The following is a 15,354-nucleotide window of genomic DNA, read 5'->3' as shown; positions in this document are numbered from 1 at the left end:
CACAGTCAGCTCCAGGTCTTGTTTTGACTGACTGTATGGAGCTTCTCCATCTTTGGCTGCAAAGGACATAATCAATCTGATTTCGATATTGACCATCTGGTGACGTCCATGTGTAGAGTCGCCTCTTGTGCTGTTGGAAAAGAGTGTTTCCTATGATCAGCATGTTCTCTTGGCAAAACTCTATTAGCTTTTGTCCTGCTTCATTTTGTACACCAAGGCCATGCCTGCCTGTTATCCCGGTGATTTCTTGACTTCTTACTTTAGCATTCCAATCCCCTATGATGAAGAGGACATCTTTTTTTGGTGTTAGTTCTAGAAGGTGTTGTAGGTCTTCATAGAACCGATCAACCTCAGCTTCTTCGGCCTCAGTGGTTGGGGCATAGCCTGGAATTACTGTGATGTTGAATGGTTTGCCTTGGATTCGTACTGAGATCATTCTATCATTTTTAAGATTGTACCCCAGTACTGCTTTTCCCACCCTTTTGTTGACTATGAGTGCTACTCCATTTCTTCTAAGGGATTCTTGCCCACAATAGTAGATATGATGGTCACCTGAATTAAATTCGCCCATGCCTGTCCATTTTAGTTCGCTGATTCCCAAGATGTCGATGTTCAATCTTGCCATCTCATGTCTGACCACCTCCAGCTTACCTTGATTCATTGATCTGACATTCCAGGTTCCTAAACAATATTGTTCTTTACAGCATCGGATTTTCTTTTCACCGCCAGACACATCCACAGCTGAGTGTCCTTTCGGCTTTGGCCCAGCCGCTTCACTCTTTCTGGCGCTACTTGGAAATACCCTCTGCTCTTCCCCAGTAGTATATTGGACACCTTCCGACCTGAGGGGCTCATCTTCCGGCGTCATCTCTTTTAGCCTTGTGATACGTTCCATGGGGTTTTCTTGGCAAGAATCCTGGAGTGGGTTGCCATTTCCTTCTCCAGTGGACCACATTTTGTCAGAACTCTCCGCCATGACCTGTCCGTCTTGGGTGGCCCTGCACGGCATAGCTTATGGCTTCACTGAGTTACGCAAGCCCCTTCGCCACAACAAGGCAGTGATCCATGAAGGGGATCTGCCTTCCACATTTTGTTTATTTCCTGGGATGTGTTATTTCTTTAAATTATAGTAAGAAGTTGTTGTTTTTAATTTCATAGAAATGGAATGTTTTACAATTTTTGTTTTATTCTCTCTAGCTCTATTTTTAATAGCTGGGTGTTATTTTAAGTGCATTTTATTGTTTATATGCTGCGGAATTGTTGAGAGCCGCTTTGGCTGCTGTTGGTTGCTTCCTTCCAGCAGGAAAGAGGTTTATATAAAAAGCCTTAAAATGAATACATTATATTTCTCATCCTTCAAACAGTGCAGGCTCGAGCAAAAGGGGGATACATGGTAGTTCTCACACACACACACACACACACACGTAACGTGTGAACGAAAGTCTCGTGTCAAAAGACGCGCCGTCTCGCCTGAGGAAGTGCTTCAGTTTCCTCAGAAAATAAAACTCGGCTGAGGAGAATTGAACCCTCCAATCGTAAACGCCAAGTAGAGTCACGAGGCCGCGCGCGCGCCCGCCCGTCCCCCCTCCTTCACAGCACAACCCGCCGAACAGAATGCGCATGCGCACTCAGAATGCGCGACCGCCTCTACATTCGTCGATTTTCTTTGGAGGGAGGAGCTGTCACTATCCCCCCGCCTCACGCTTGTACTCGGAAGTGCGTCACCCGGTTTACCTTGGGGGAGCCATTTCTGCCGCACACCTGGAAGTGATTTTTGTCTTCCGGAACGAGCGACCTTCTTAAGCGAACCCTCGACCGGAAGTGAGCCGTGTGGGTTCCTTCCGGCAGCTGGCTCCACTATGGCGGCGGGGTCCGGGCCGGCTTTGCTGGACGTGCCGCCTCACGGTGAGGGAAGCGGGCGGCGGGGGCGGGCGGTACGCCGGGTCCCTTCCTCCGCTGCCGCTCTCCAACGCGGTTGTTTTCCTCTTTTGTGCCCCCTCAGAATGCCCCGGCACCGGCAGCGACCAGGCGGGCAAGGCCGACGCCTGCCAGGGGTGCCCCAACCAGGGCTTGTGCGCCTCGGGGCGGCCCGCCGGCCCCGACCCAGGTAAGGCTGCGTTTGTTGTGCGAAGGATGGGGGGAGTGGGCTGCCAAGTCACCTCAGGGTCTGGTGGTAGGGCCTGCTGGCTTATCGGCCACTGGGGGCGGAGCCCAGAGAAGTGTTAGGTGAGGGGACTCCTCTGGGAGCTCGGGGGAGGAGCCTAAGAGTGGAGCTGGGGTCTGGTAGCCCCATGCTAGCAGCCTTGAGGAGGAGGAGGAGGAGGAGTCTAGAAGCTGGGGGCAGAGGCCAGGAAGCCCAGGTAACTCTGGTGGTTCAGAGGGAGAAGTCTTGGGGGTGGGGGTGAGTATCCCCAAGTTAAGGGCCTCCCAGGTGGCTCGGGGGAAGGAGCCCAGCACCTAGGGGCGAGGGCTGGTAGCCTTGGGTTAGGGGTCTTTCCTCGTGGCTGAGTGTGGGGAGTCGGAGCCTTGCCAAAAGAAAGTTGACAACTTTGCTGTGCTTGCTGCTATTAAAGTTGTAGTGTTCAACTTACTTAAACTTACTTAAACTAAGGAAAGAGAACATCCTTTACTAGCAGTAGATCTGCAGCCTAGTCTAGGAGGGTTCCCTAGGAATTGAGCACACTCATGCAGTCTTGGGAAAGGGAATTTGTTAATCATAATATCCTTCCCATGCAAACTCTGTTTTTCTATGTGAAGCTATTGAGGAAATCAAAGAAAAGATGAAAACTGTGAAGCACAAACTCCTGGTGCTGTCTGGGAAAGGAGGTGTGGGCAAGAGCACATTCAGTGCCCACTTGGCACATGGCTTAGCAGAGGATGAAACCAAACAGGTAGGTGTGCTCCTTTTGGTGCCTTTTTAAAAAGCCCATGTTGTAAGCAGTGGCCAGGCTGGTGGAGAAGGGGATGAGCAGCCAGTTCCCCCCCCCCCCGATTATTTATGTTGCTGCAATAAATGCTTTGAAGAAAAATAGCAGAAATAATGTATCTTGGTGGCACTGGTGTGAAATGGTAATCATAAATATTGTTTATTTGCTAATTCTTCTAGAGTGAAATGATGAATAGTTTCTTTTACTACATGTTTTGTTTGCTTATATACTGCCTTCACTCCATGGAGCTCAAGGCAGCTTACACAGTTCTTCACACACACGCGTGCGCACACACACCCTTTATCTTTGCAACAAATCTGTGAGGTAGGTTAAATTGAGGGAGTATGACTGGCCTGAGGTCACCAGTGAGTTTCATGACTGAGTGAGGATTTGATCCTGGGTCTGTGAGACTACACCACAGTGGCTCTTTTATAGCTTCTCTACATAGAGTTGTTCAGTGTTATAATTGGTGCACATATACTTGTTAACAGTAATATTTTTAAAAATCATATATTAGATCAATTGTGAGCCTCTGTTGACATACTGTATTAAGAATATTGAATAGACTTTTTCTTTTATATATGTGATATTATTCGTTGTTTATTTGGTCAGTCGCTTCCAACTCTTTGTGACTTCATGGACCAGCCCACGCCAGAGCTTCCTGTCGGCCGTCGCCACCCCCAGCTCCCCCATGGTTGAGTCTGTCACCTCCAGAATATCATCCATCTTGCCCTTGGTCGGCCCCTCTTCCTTTTGCCTTCCACTTTGCCTAGCATCAGCATCTTTTCCAGGGTATCCTGTCTTCTCATTATGTGGCCAAAGTACTTCAGTTTTGCCTTTAAGATCATTCCCTCAAGTGAGCAGTCTGGCTTTATTTCCTGGAGTATGGACTGGTTTGATCTTCTTGCAGTCCAAGGCACTCTCAGAATTTTCCTCCAGCACCACAGTTCAAAAGCTATCTTCCTTCGCTCAGCCTTCCTTATGGTCCAGCTCTCGCAGCCATAGGTTACTACGGGGAATACCATTGCTTGAACTATGCGGACCTTTGTTGTCAGTGTGATGTCTCTGCTCTTCACTGTTTTATCAAGATTTGTCATTGCTCTCCTCCCAAGAAGTAAACATCTTCTGATTTCCTGGCTGCAGTCAGCATCTGCAGTAATCTTTGTGCCTAGAAAGACAAAGTCTGTCACTGCCTCCACGTTTTCTCCCTCTATTTGCCAGTTATCAATCAAGCTGGTTGCCATAATCTTGTTTTTTTTTGAGGTTGAACTGCAACCCAGCTTTTGCACTTTCTTCTTTCACCTTTGTCATGAGGTTCCTCATGGTTCCTCCTCCTCACTTTCAGCCATCAAAGTGGTATCATCTGCATATCTGAGATGGTTAATGTTTCTTCCAGCGATTTTAACTCCAGCCTTGGCTTCATCAAGCCCAGCATGTCGCATGATGTGTCCTGCGTACAGGTTGAATAGGTAGGGTGAGAGTATACAGCCCTGCCGTACTCCTTTCCCAATCTTAAACCAGTCCGTTTTCTGTTCTTACCGTTGCTACTTGGTCGTTATACAGATTCCTCAGGAGGCAGACAAGATGACTTGGTATCCCCATCCCACCAAGAACTTTCCACAATTTGTGATGATCCACACAGTCCAAGGCTTTAGAATAGTCAATAAAACAGAAATAGATGTTTTTCTGAAACTCCCTGGCTTTCTCCATTATCCAGCAGATATTGGCGATTTGGTCTCTAGTTCCTCTGCCTTTTCTAAACCCAGCTTGTACATCTGGCAATTCTCGTCCCATGAATTGCTGGAGTCTACCTTGCAAGATCTTGAGCATTACCTTACTGGCATGTGAAATAAGTGCCACTGTTCGATAGTTTGAACATTCTTTGGTGCTTCCCTTTTTTGGTATGGGGATATAAGTGGATTTTTTCCAATCTGTTGGCCATTCTTGTGTTTTCCAAATTTGCTGGCATATGGCATGCATCACCTTGACAGCATCATCTTGCAAGATTTTGAACAGTTCAGCAGGGATACCGTCATCTCCTGCTGCCTTGTTATTAGCAATGCTTCTTGAGGCCCATTCAACCTCACTCTTCAGGATGTCTGGCTCTAGCTCACTGACCACACCGTCAAATCTATCCCCGATGCTGTTATCCTTCCTATACAGATCTTCCGTATATTCTTGCCACCTTTTCTTGATCTCTTCTGCTTCTGTTAGGTCCTTGCCATCTTTGTTTTTGATCATACCCATTTTTGCCTGGAATTTACCTCCGATGTTTCTAATTTTCTGGAAGAGGTCTCTTGTCGATCTTATTCTATTATCTCCTTCCGCTTCCGCGCATTGCTTGTTTAAAAATAATTCCTGATCTCTTCTGGCTAACCTCTGGAATTCTGCATTTAATTGGGCATATCTCTCCCTATCACTGTTGCCTTTTGCTTCCTTTCTTTCTTGGGCTGCTTCCAGTGTCTCAGCAGACAGCCATCTTGCTTTCTTGGTTTTCTTTTTCTTTGGGACGTTTTTTGTTGCTGCCTCCTGAACAATGTTGCGAACTTCTGTCCATAGTTCCTCCGGGACCCTATCTACTAAATCTAGTCTCTTAAATCTATTCTTCACCTCCACTGCATATTCATGAGGAATATTAGTGAGCTCATATCTGACTGATCTGTGGGTCTTCCGTATTCTCTTTAGTCTGATTCTAAATTGTGCAATAAGAAGTTTGTGATCTGAACTACAATCAGCTCCAGGACTTGTTTTTACCAACTGCATAGATGTCCGCCACCTTTGGCTACAAAGGATGTAGTCAATCTGATTTCGGTGTTGACCGTCTGGTGAAGTCCATGTCTCTTAGGTTGTTGGAAGAGGGTGTTTGTTATGCACAGTGAGTTGTCTTGGCAAAATTCTATCAGCCTATGTCCCGCTTCATTTTGTCCTCCCAGACCATGCTTGCCTGTAATTCCAGGTGTCGTTTGACTACCCACCTTAGCATTCCAGTCTCCTGTAATGAAAATAACATCTTTGTTTAGCGTACTATCCAGTAGGTGCTGCAGATCCTCATAGAACTGATCTGCTTCTTCAGCATCTGTGGTTGGGGCGTATATTTGGATCACTGTGATGTTAAATGGCTAACCCTGAATTCGAACTGAGATCATTCTGTCATTTTTTGGATTGTATCCAAGCACTGCTTTAGCCACTTTATTATTAATTATGAAGGCTACTCCATTTCTTTCTCCATTTCTTCTCCATTTCTCTTGTCCACAGTAGTAGATCTGGTGGTCATTTGATGTGAAGTGGCCCATTCCAGTCCATTTCAGTTCACTGACACCCAAAATGTCTATATTTAATCTGGACATCTCCCCAGTAACCACATCCAATTTGCCCTGGCTCATAGATCTTACATTCCAGGTTCCTATGGTGTGTTGATCTTTGGAACATCAGATTCTTTGTTCACCATCAGCACCATCGGCTGCTAGCTGTCCTTTCGGCTTTGAGCTAGCTGCGTCATCACATCTGGGGCTAGTTGAACTTATCCTCTGTTCCTCCCCAGTAGCATTTTGACCATCTTCCTATGGTATACCGACATCTCTCTGGTTGTACTGATCCATTTAGTTTTCATGGCAAGAATACTGGGTTGGGTTGCCGTTTCCTTCCCCAGGGATCGTATTTAGTCTGACCTCTCTGCCATGACCTTCCCGTCTTGGGTGTCCCTTCACGGTTTAGCTCATGACGTCATTGAGGTGCTCAAGCTCCAGCACCACGACAAGGTAACAATCTCCTTTGCTGAAGATGTGATAATATAGTATAAATATATACATTCCAAAAATATGTTCTCCTATGTGATATTATAGCAGAACATATTTTTGGAATGTATATATTTCAGAATGATTTTTTGTTTCATACAGCCGTTGTATCATCGCTGACATTGTTCTGCACTTTATTTATTTATTATATTTCTTTACTGCCCAATAGCCAAAGATCTCAGTGTGGTTCACAACAACTAAAACTGTAAAATACAAGATGATAAAATGCAATATAAACATTTAAAACTGCAGTATAAAAATAGAAACAATAGAAGCTAGGAGCAGTGCAAAGATTTAAAATACAGTTCCAGATTTAAAACAGAAGCTGAAAAACTAAAATGCCTAGGAAAATAAAAAGGGTTTACCTGTGTGTGTGTGTGTGTGTGTGTGTGTAACCTAACCCAAGTGAAAAGCATACCGCAGTCCTATGTGCACTTACTAGGTTGAAAGGAAGTCCCATTCAGCAAAGAAATATGCTTATAATTGTGCTGCATGTCACTTATGTGAAGTTTCTGCAATTCATTTTGCTTTATCTGATGTCTGTAATTTTCTTATGTGGTGTTCCATCTCATATGTATTATGTATGTGTGTGAAATCACAAATGAAATCACAATGAAATCACAAATTCATTGCCCAGGTGCGGATCTGTATGTAGCTAAGGTAGCACCATCCTTACACAGGAAAAACCAAAAAGGGGAAGGGGGATGGAATGGAAGAAGGGGTAGCTGGCTGGCTGACTTGCTTGCTGGAACCCGGAATAGGAGTAGTCCACTTCTGTTGCAGTGTTGTGTTGCAGGTCCCACTTGTTCCAATCGAAATATCTTTTTCTTCTCCCCCCACCCCTGCCCCCCAGGTTGCTGTGCTGGACGTTGACATATGTGGTCCATCCATCCCTAAAATCATGGGCCTTGAGGGTGAACAGGTATGACTTCATGAATGGGAGATAACGTTTTGTGACATTGCCTGAGTGGATGTTTCTTAAGGCTTTTGTATGACTTGAAATGCTTTTGCGCTGTAGTCTTTGAGGCTCCCACAGGAATAAGTATACAAACATAAAAAGCAGAAGTTTTGGCTGAATGAACATGGAGATCCCTTTCAACGTTGCCAAGAAAGATTACTGAATTTTTTGTTGGAATAGAAAATGCTGTTAATACTTGTAGCAAAAACGTGTGTTTCTTTTGCTAGTATTGGTTTTCTACAGTTCCTCTACTCTGTTATGGAAAAGACCTGCAGCTCTCTGGTTTTATTTTCTTTTGTTAAGTCTGTTATATTGTACAGGCATGCAGCTAGTCCTGGGGAGTTTTGATTCTTGTGAGCCCATGACTTTTTCCAGTAACGTGTTTAAAACTTCCTGTTACTGCATTACAAACTGAGGGCAACAACAGTGCACTGTGATTCTTGTTAGCTAACTGTAGTGTGTTGTGTTCTACATAAACATTAACTTTCTGAAATGTTCACATTTTCAGGTTCACCAAAGTGGTTCTGGATGGTCCCCAGTGGTGAGTTGACTGTTTAAATAAACTCACGTAGGTCTTCCTGTTTCATGGAGGCAATGATAACTGTAGCCTCATCTGTGTTAATATATATTTGATGCTGAACTACCCTACACCACCTATTGATTGGTTGCATGTATGTGAAGTTATCTTTGTCATGAAATTAGGCTTAGTTCAAGAATGTTTATCTCTGCGTTATATTTCAAACTCTAGAAGTAGTAAAGCTATTACAGCCTTTTGCACACGTGCTATAATTTTGTAATCCTCTTTCTATTTTGCCAAACGTATATCTGTTTATTGTTTTAGTATGTTGAAGAAAATTTAGGCGTCATGTCAGTGGGATTCTTGCTCAGCAGCCCTGATGATGCTGTTATTTGGAGAGGACCCAAAAAAAATGGTTTGTATCTCACAGTGATCAATGCTAACAAAGATGCTTATCTTAAAATGCAAGCCCTTGGAGTTCAGATGGCACCTGCTCTGTATTTAAAACTTTGGCAAGAAGTTATTGTGTACACCTTCAATAGCATGTTAAGTTAGTTTCATACCTTGTTAGCCAACTAATTACATTTGTATGCTTTTCTTGTGAAATGGCCATATAGAAAAGAGGGGAAGATGGATTATGAACATATATATTGCAGAGTAGAACCTTACTTGATGGATGTAACTTCAGCCACCTAAGGGCAGGAGACAATTTGGGACTAATCTTCAGCTTCAGTTAGTTTTCTGGCTTTGGGGAAAGTTAGCATTTATTTTATTTATGAATAATATTCCTAGACTGCCTTTCATCAAATTAAACAGGGCAGTTTACACACAAGTTTTAACATTAAAACTAACTAAAACATCTACGAACTAGAAACTACAGTCACTTAAACAACAACAGGGGTCATCCTCTGCATTGGAAAGTAATACTAATCCTACTTCAGGGTTCTGCACTTTCTGTGCATTTAACATGCAGCACAGCATCTCAGCTCTGATTGTCAGCTTAGAACATGACTTCTCTGCCTACCTCTGCTCTTTCCCCACACTTCCCCCGTACTTGTTAAACTAGTCCATAGCCTGGAAAACTTAAAATATTATTTCCAGAATAAACTGTGTAAATAGGGAATGCTTAACAGAACTGAATGCTGTTACTGAGTTCAGAAGACTTTGGGGTGGGGGGGTTGGCATGTAGTGTAACCCATTCCCAGGCAAACTTCCACTTAAGGAGACAGGAGTTACGCTTGTGTCATGATTTTAATTTGAGCAGTGGAAATGGTGACTGCTTTATATTTTTTTTTAAGGATGGTGAAAATTCAGTTTCACAAGTTAACCATACATTTCATGTTTTTAGGAATGATTAAACAATTTCTTCGGGATGTGGACTGGGGTGAAATTGACTACCTTATTGTAGATACACCTCCAGGGACATCAGATGAGCACTTATCAATAGTGCAGTATCTCAGCACCAGTGATATAGATGGGGCAGTGATAATTACCACCCCTCAGGTAAGATGCATGACTTTAATAGTGGTTAAAAGCTATGTTTAAGTCTCTAAAGATGAAGTTGGACATGAGACTGAGGCTACAATCCTATACACACTTACCTGGGAGAAAATACTTGAATATGCGTGTATAATATTGCACTGTTAGTCTTACTAAATTCGGTCAGTCCATTTTTGGGACCCTCAATAGGACAGAATACTTCAGTTTCAGCTGTATGTAAGCCATGGGTATCAAATGGAGATTGAATTTGCCTAGTTCTTTGGAATCTCAAACTTTACTGGTTCTACCTTGCAGGCAGGAGAGCAGTCTCCTGCGAAAAGGGTCATAGGAGATACTTAATATATTCTCTTGCTAAGAGAGATTGTGTAGCATGATCATTCTATTCGCTTTTAGTTGTAGAAAGAGCCTTTCAGTTTTTAATCTGTACAACATCCCTGTGAAGCAGGCAACTGCTATTACATTTTTTTAAAGGGGGGAACTGACATGGAGCCCTCTTTCTTATTCAGACCTTCTAAGGAGGTCCTGTTTTCTGGTGCCAGTTTACGTAATTTGTGAAATAATCATGGATTCAAAGCAGAGCCTTTTTTGTTGAAGCCCTGGTATTGTAGAACCACCTCCCTGTGGAAGCCCACTGAGCTCAACATAGTAGTTTTGTAGTTCAACTTTTCTTGACTTGTTTGGGATGATGGCGTGTGGAATCAAGAACTTTGCTTGATTTTATAGTATTGTAATCAGCAATTATTAGTTGTTTGGGTTTGCTTGAAGAAAGGCAAGATACAAGTTAATAAAGCTAAAATGTCTGACGTACTTGTCCTTTGGACTATGCTGGCAGAAGGGATGATTCTGAACACTTGGATCAAAGGTTCATATTTAGAATATGATAGTTCATCAAATGTGATCAATACAAAATTCTAAAATGACTAAGGGGGCAATCCTATGCATGTTTAGACAGGAAAAAAGTCTAAAACTCCCAGCATTCCCCAGCCAGCCATGCTGGGAGCTGCATGCTTAGACAGAAGTCCTGCATCAGATTGTGTCCTAATGTGCTTAATATGCTTTAGTGGCAGAAATTAAGGATAGATAGTCTCCTCATTCCTTGCCCGTCAACACTCCGGGGCCACGCTGCTGATATAGCTGGCATTAAGCTTACCATTCTGATTAAAATTAGGTAACCTCTTTTTTGTTCTCGGAAGTCCAATGCACGCACTGTGTGTGCGCAGCAAAAACTAGTGTAAGTTGAGTTCCATTCGGGACAGGAAAAGTAGAAACGTCCATAAGTAGAAATGGTAGGAAGAGGCGCAGAGACAGAATTTGAAAAGGGCTGCTGGAGCAGCAGTGGGGGCAACTTGGTAGAAAGTAGGAACCTGGTCAGGGGTGTATATCGTTTGAAGGGGGAGGAATCTAGACACCGACCTTACACAGGTGGAGATATATTTGTAAAACCTGTTATTTAATCTAACAGTACTAAATCCAGGAATACATAAATGTTCTTGGATAGGCTGAATATTAACAGAAATAAGTCACTCTGGTTCTCATGTTCTTCATTTGTATATTTGGGGGGTTCAAATAGGAAATGTTTTCAAACAAACATGGGGTGCCTGAATTCACATTCTTTTGGGTTCTTGTATTGTTCTTGAAATAGGAAGTGGCGCTTCAGGATGTTCGAAAAGAGATAAATTTCTGCCGCAAGGTGAAGCTGCCAGTCATAGGAGTTGTTGAAAATATGAGTGGTTTCATATGCCCAAAATGTAAGGTAACGTTTCACAGATATATTTTAAGCATCATCATTCTTGTCTTACAGGGGCTGTTAAACAAGGAAGAGGAAAAAAACACTATTTTGATGAGATACTGCCCTGTATTACTAGGATTTCTTCCACCTTTAATCTAATCTACAGTTCTATCTAGGCTACCTTTAGGGGTGGAACCCTGTTGCCACACAAATTACTGGCATATTTACCCAAAGTCATTTCCACATTCTCTCAGGTTTTGAATCCCTGTTTCCCAGCAGTGATGTGGATCCCACTGTGACAAAGCCTGTTTACATGGTACAAGTTGAGGCAGGCTTAAGGGCCTGAGTATCATTGCAAGAAAGCAAAGTGGCTGTCTGAGGCTTTACAAGTAGCTGAGGAAAGAAGGGAAGCGAAAAGCAAGGGAGAAAGGGGAAGATATATCCAACTGAATGCAGAGTTCCAGAGAATAGCAAGGAGAGACAAGAAGGACTTCTTAAATGAACAATGCAAAGAAATCGAGGAAAACAACAGAATGGGAAAGACTAGAGATCTCTTCAAGAAAATCGGAGATCTCAAGGGAACGTTTTGTGCAAAGACGGGCATGATAAAGGACAAAGAAGGCAGACACCTAACAGAAGCAGATGAGATTAAGAGGTGGAAAGAATACACAGAAGAACTATACAGGAAAGATCTTAATGTCCCTGATAGCCATGATAGTGCGGTCACTGAACTTGAGCCGGACATCCTAGAGAGTGAAGTCAAGTGGACCTTAGGAAGCATTACTAACAACAAAGCTAGTGGAGATGACAGTCTTCCAGCTGAGCTGTTTAAAATCCTAGAAGATGATGCTGTTAAAGTGCTGCACTCAATATGCCAGCAAATTTGGAACACTCAACAGTGGCCACAAGACTGGAAAAGGTCAGTTTACATTCCAATTCCAAAGAAGGGCAATGCCAAAGAGTGTTCAAACTACCGCACCATTGCGCTCATTTCACATGCCAGCAAGGTGATGCTCAAAATCCTACAAGCTAGGCTTCAGCAGTACGCGAACCGAGAAGTACAAGCTGGGTTTCGAAGTGGCAGAGGAACTAGAGATCAAATCGCCAACTTTCGCTGGATCATGGAGAAAGCAAGAGAATTCCAGAAAAACATCTATTTCTGCTTCAACAAACTGGCAAATTCTGAAAGAGATGGGGGTACCAGACCACCTTACCTGTCTCCTGAGAAACCTGTATGAGGGTCAAGAAGCAACAGTAAGAACCAGACATGGAACAACCGATTGGTTCAAAATTGGGAAAGGAGTACGACAACACTGCATATTGTCGACCTGCTTATTTAACTTATATGCAGAGTACATCATGAGAAACGCCGGGCTGGATGAATCACAGGTCGGAATTAAGATTGCCGGGAGAATTATCAACAACCTCAGATATGCAGACGATACCACCCTAATGGCAGAAAGCGAAGAGGATCTCAAGAGCCTCTTGTTGAGGGTGAAAGAGGAGAGTGCAAAAGCTGGTTTGAAACTCAACATTAAAAAAACTAAGATCATGGCATCTGGCCCCATCACTTCCTGGCATATGGAAGGGGAAGATATGGAAGCAGTGACAGATTTTACTTTCTTGGGCTCCAAGATCACCGCAGACGGTGACTGTAGCCATGAAATTAAAAGAGGCTTGCTCCTTGGGAGGAAAGTTATGGCACACCTAGATAGCATAGTAAGAAGCAGAGACATCACCTTGCCGACAAAGGTCCGTCTAATCAAAGCTATGATTTTCCCAGAAGTAACGTATGGCTGTGAGAGCTGGACTACAAGGAGGGCTGAGTGCCGAAGAATTGATGTTTTCGAACTGTGGTGCTGGAGAAGACTCTTACGAGTCCCCTGGACTGCAAGGAGGTCAAACCAGTCCATACTAAAGGAAATCGACTGCTCATTGGAAGGACAGATACTGAAGCTGAAGCTCCAATATTTTGGCCACCTAATGCGAAGAGAAAACTCCCTGGAAAAGACCCTGATGCTGGGAAAGACTGAAGGCAAAAGGAGAAGGGGACGGCAGAGGATGAGATGGCTAGATAGCATCACTGATGCAATGAATATGGACTTGCGCATGCTCCGGGGTGAGAACGCAGGACAGGAAGGCCTGGCGTGCTGTGGTCCATGGGGTCACGAAGAGTCGGACACGACTGAACGACTGAAGAACAACATCATCAGTGACATCTTCTCCAGTTCTAGATTGGCTGGACTCTTTGAGTGGCAGGGCTAGGGCCCTGTAGATGTAGAAATGGGAAGTGTTAAAGGAATCAGGTGAAGGATAGGTTCCCTCTCTAATAATGGCACCGTGGTGAGAGTTGTAATCCAGTTTAGGTCCTGGGCTGCAGTATACTTAGCAGTAAAGCACAAGGTCTTTAGAGCAAAAGGTTGAAACCAAACTCTTGATTTTTATTTTTACAACCTGGAGCATGTTTAATGGTGTCTTCCTTTCACAGAAAGAGTCGCAGATATTCCCTCCAGCAACTGGAGGCGCAGAGGCGATGTGCCACAGTTTAAGTGTGCCTCTCCTGGGGAAAGTGCCTCTGGACCCTCAAATAGGTAATGTGGTCTGCTGGAGTACGTTTCACTTTTGCTCGTCATCTCACTAAGGCTGACTTGCATGCAGACTTGGTACAAAATAGTGCAGACAGGCAGGAAGAATGTCTTAACTGGATTCTTTGGAACAGTGATGCAACTGAGTGGAGATGGAAGAGAGACTATTGAGCTAAATACTGACATTTCTCTCTGTTATTTGATTGGACTTAGCTTGACTCTTCTCTTCCCTCACCTCCTGCAGGAAAAAGCTGTGATCAAGGCCATTCATTCTTGTCTGAAGTACCAAATTCTCCAGCTACATTATCCTACAGGAATATCATCCAAAGTAAGTTCAGAATCCTGGAAAGACCCTGCAATACAGAAACCTTTCCACTCTCCATATTTAAGTAGTATCTGAGAGCAAATCTCTTACAGCCCCAAATGGAAGCTTTTCCATAGAAGTTACTTCCTTTCAGTGAGTAACCAGCCAGGTCCACTTCTGAAGCCCCTTTGGGGCATGTAGATGCATGTGAATGGGCTGGTAAAATGCTGTGCTATGTCTTAATATTATATGTTATAACAAGAATTCTGAGTAGATTTAAGTAGAAGTGATTCATACCTAACCTAAGTTGTTAATGCCTAACAAAGTTACAGGTTTTTAGACACCAAGTTCCAGGTTTCATAAGATTTTTTTTCCCTGCCAGTTTTCTAACTCAATTTACTATATGCAGATACAGGTTTCCCATAAAAAGGCAGCCTATACATCTTTTAAATCAAATTGAAATAACATCATTATAAATATCTCCATTCTCAAAAACCTCATAGCTGTACTGAACCTGGTCAGAGTTTACATTGTCAGACCTCACATGAAGGGAGAGGTGGCTTTTAGGTGCCAATAAGAATGGCAGAGTGCAGAATACACTTGCGGGCACAATCCAAGTTTCACCAATGCAAGTCTCATTGGCGTGTGCTGACATTCATGTCATCGAGGCTTACACAGCAGATCATCACAGTGGATTGTTCCCCATACTTATAGGGAGAAGTGCACACTTGAATTTCCAGCCTCCAGCACAAAAATGTCAAGACTCAGGAGGCAGTGCTGTGTTTCATCTTGCCTTATGTCTTTCTGCAGGAATCCAAGACTACTGCAGCCACAACCACCCGGGGGAAGAAAAAACCATTTGAGTAGCAAATGAAATTTAGAAGAGTCATAGGAAAGCATTGATCGCCTGAAGCCTCTCTGTATAGGAATAATATAAATACTTTGTTTTGCAAATAAATCTGTTTGAGTAATAACTGCTAGTTTGAGTTGTCTTTTTCTAGGACCGGCATGGTATGCTTGAATCAGAACAGACACTGTCT

The 15,354-nt window shown here is 43.4% G+C and overlaps 1 protein-coding gene across 1 annotated transcript; it reads left to right on the top strand.

Annotated features, from left to right (window-relative positions):
- The first annotated feature begins 1,841 nt into the window (after nt 1–1,841).
- Nucleotides 1,842–15,288, top strand: NUBP1 (NUBP iron-sulfur cluster assembly factor 1, cytosolic). Its single transcript, XM_084818103.1, has 11 exons — nt 1,842–1,905; nt 2,003–2,107; nt 2,758–2,891; nt 7,575–7,643; nt 8,188–8,220; nt 8,521–8,611; nt 9,545–9,699; nt 11,339–11,449; nt 13,914–14,016; nt 14,255–14,338; nt 15,125–15,288. Exons 1-11 carry the CDS (start codon nt 1,860–1,862, stop codon nt 15,175–15,177), a joined length of 984 nt encoding a protein of 327 aa, XP_084674229.1. The 5' UTR covers nt 1,842–1,859; the 3' UTR covers nt 15,178–15,288.
- The last annotated feature ends 66 nt before the right edge of the window (nt 15,289–15,354 follow it).

Source organism: Heloderma suspectum, chromosome 12 (genome assembly GCF_057233095.1).
Source record: "Heloderma suspectum isolate Gila_16-S chromosome 12, 16-S_ref, whole genome shotgun sequence".
NCBI lineage: Eukaryota > Metazoa > Chordata > Lepidosauria > Squamata > Helodermatidae > Heloderma > Heloderma suspectum.
The sequence above is the reverse complement of the archived record's forward strand: the minus strand, read 5'-3'. Positions and strand labels throughout refer to the sequence as shown.